The sequence below is a fragment of the Aotus nancymaae genome, unplaced genomic scaffold (genome assembly GCF_030222135.1).
Source record: "Aotus nancymaae isolate 86718 unplaced genomic scaffold, 86718_ANA_hifiasm-v0.15.2.pri h1tg000020l, whole genome shotgun sequence".
Classification (NCBI taxonomy): domain Eukaryota; kingdom Metazoa; phylum Chordata; class Mammalia; order Primates; family Aotidae; genus Aotus; species Aotus nancymaae.
Window position 1 is genome coordinate 21,529,492 of NW_026988432.1, and position 1,810 is coordinate 21,531,301.

General features: G+C 38.8%; 1 protein-coding gene across 1 annotated transcript; it reads right to left on the reverse strand.

Moving 5' to 3' along the window:
- Positions 1-614: 614 nt before the first annotated feature.
- On the reverse strand, positions 615-963 carry LOC105712934 (cytochrome c oxidase subunit 7A-related protein, mitochondrial-like). The gene has a single exon (XM_064378961.1). The coding sequence runs from the start codon at positions 957-959 to the stop codon at positions 621-623; it is 339 nt and encodes a 112-aa protein (XP_064235031.1). The 5' UTR covers positions 960-963; the 3' UTR covers positions 615-620.
- Positions 964-1,810: the final 847 nt, after the last annotated feature.

Genomic DNA, 1,810 nt, shown 5'->3' on the forward strand with positions numbered 1-1,810 from the left:
TAAAGTGCAACACTAAGCAGGTGTTCTCTGTTCCCATGGTGGAATAAATACACACAATTACACATAAGATTTCACTGAAGATAGGAGATGAGGCAAATAACCCTTTGAAATGAACTGTCCAATGAACAGAGGCAGGTTACAAATAATTTCTTTTAATATCTTACTGCAAAATGGAAAAAATCCCCGTGGTGACTACTAACTCGAACCCCTCATTTTATGCATATGGCCTTGACTTCTGTATTCTTTCCACAGCCACATCCAAATCCAGAAAGGCTTCTGCACTCCATGCTCAAAAACGCAACCTCAAGTCCCTGAGGCACAGACTGACATTAATGAGTCTGTGTGCAACTTTCATCCAGAACCTCCACGGAAATCAGGATCACAAACACAGAGCACAGCACCATTTCTTTAAACAATGGCTTTACCTGTGGAATGAGCTCTGACAAGCCATATGCATCTCATAAACAAACCAAAATATCGTCTTAGTATCTTCCTATTTTTCTTGCATTTTTAAAAATGTTAAGGCATCTAAGTAAAAAAAAAAAAAAAATTAACAATGAAAAAGGAAATTCAAAGGGTTTATGCCAAAAAAAAAACAAACCAGTCCTCTGCAGCCTAACTCATTTTTTGGGCTGCGCAGCCATGTAGAGGGCGATCAGGCAGTAGATGGTCCCTCCCACAGTCAGCACCATGGTGGTCCGGTAAAGCATTTGGTCAGGCAGGCCTCGTTTCAGGTAGATGGGCACACCATCAGCTTTCTGGAAAAACTGCAGCTCTGGAACTCTGTTTTTCCCAGCATAATCATACACTGTGGAATCGGAGGTCAGTTTAGTTGGTGTGGCAAATATGATAGGTGGTGCTTCCGTGGGAACCACAGACTTTAATCCCTGTGGGCTATAGGCCTCCGAAGCCCATGCTCCCGCCAACTTCTGCGTGAAGCCACTAAATTTGTAGTACATGACGCCCAGGATCCGGCCTCCCGCATCCGCTGCCTGCGCGACCGCCCCAGAGAAGCTCCTCTCTTCTATTCTATTCTTTCCTTCAGGCACTCTTATTATAACACTTTTTCTCCCCTCAATGTGTATTAACCACTTTTAAATATTTAATTGCTCTCTGCTATCTTTTAGGAAAACTTTTATTCAACTGTTTGAATGTTGAATACCTGGTTAAACTATCCATTGTGCTTTTCCCTTCCATGTTTATATTTTTCAATTTTAGAAATTCAATTGTTATTTTCAAAGCTTCCTATTTCTTTAATTATATATCTTATGCTTTTCTGACATGTTAATTTTTTTCTTTAATCATTTTTAACATATTATTTGATAATACCCTTCAAACAATGTATTACTTGAAGCTCTTTAGATTATAATCCTTTTGTTTATTTTTTGAATCTGGTAACTGTCACTCATCATGGATTATGTCTTCCTATGTTGCATAATCCTGGGTTGGGCACTCATTTTCAGCTCATCCCCACCCCAGGATAACAGCAATGTCAAGTTCACTTGTTAAGTACTTCATTTGTTTAGTACTTTAAGTAAAGTTTCTCTTACCCTCCTTATTTCCTTAAGGACTCAGCTGTGTATTTAACATGTTTATAAATGCTTTGCCTACCTTGCCTGGGTGAACTTGTTCAAATTATCCAATCCAAATTATTCCCAGAAGCACACATCGCATCAAGAATTAGAATGACAAGAACAAGAAGATGTGACTACAATGAAATAAAATACATAGAGAGAAAGAAAGAGTAAGAAAAATACAGGAAGGAAGAGAGGAAAATAGGAATACAGGAGGAAGAAAAAGAGGAAGGGAG

Excerpts from the sequence above, each read along its gene's own strand:
- LOC105712934 (XM_064378961.1), bottom strand. The coding sequence starts at position 959 with ATGTACTACAAATTTAGTGGCTTCACGCAGAAGTTGGCGGGAGCATGG.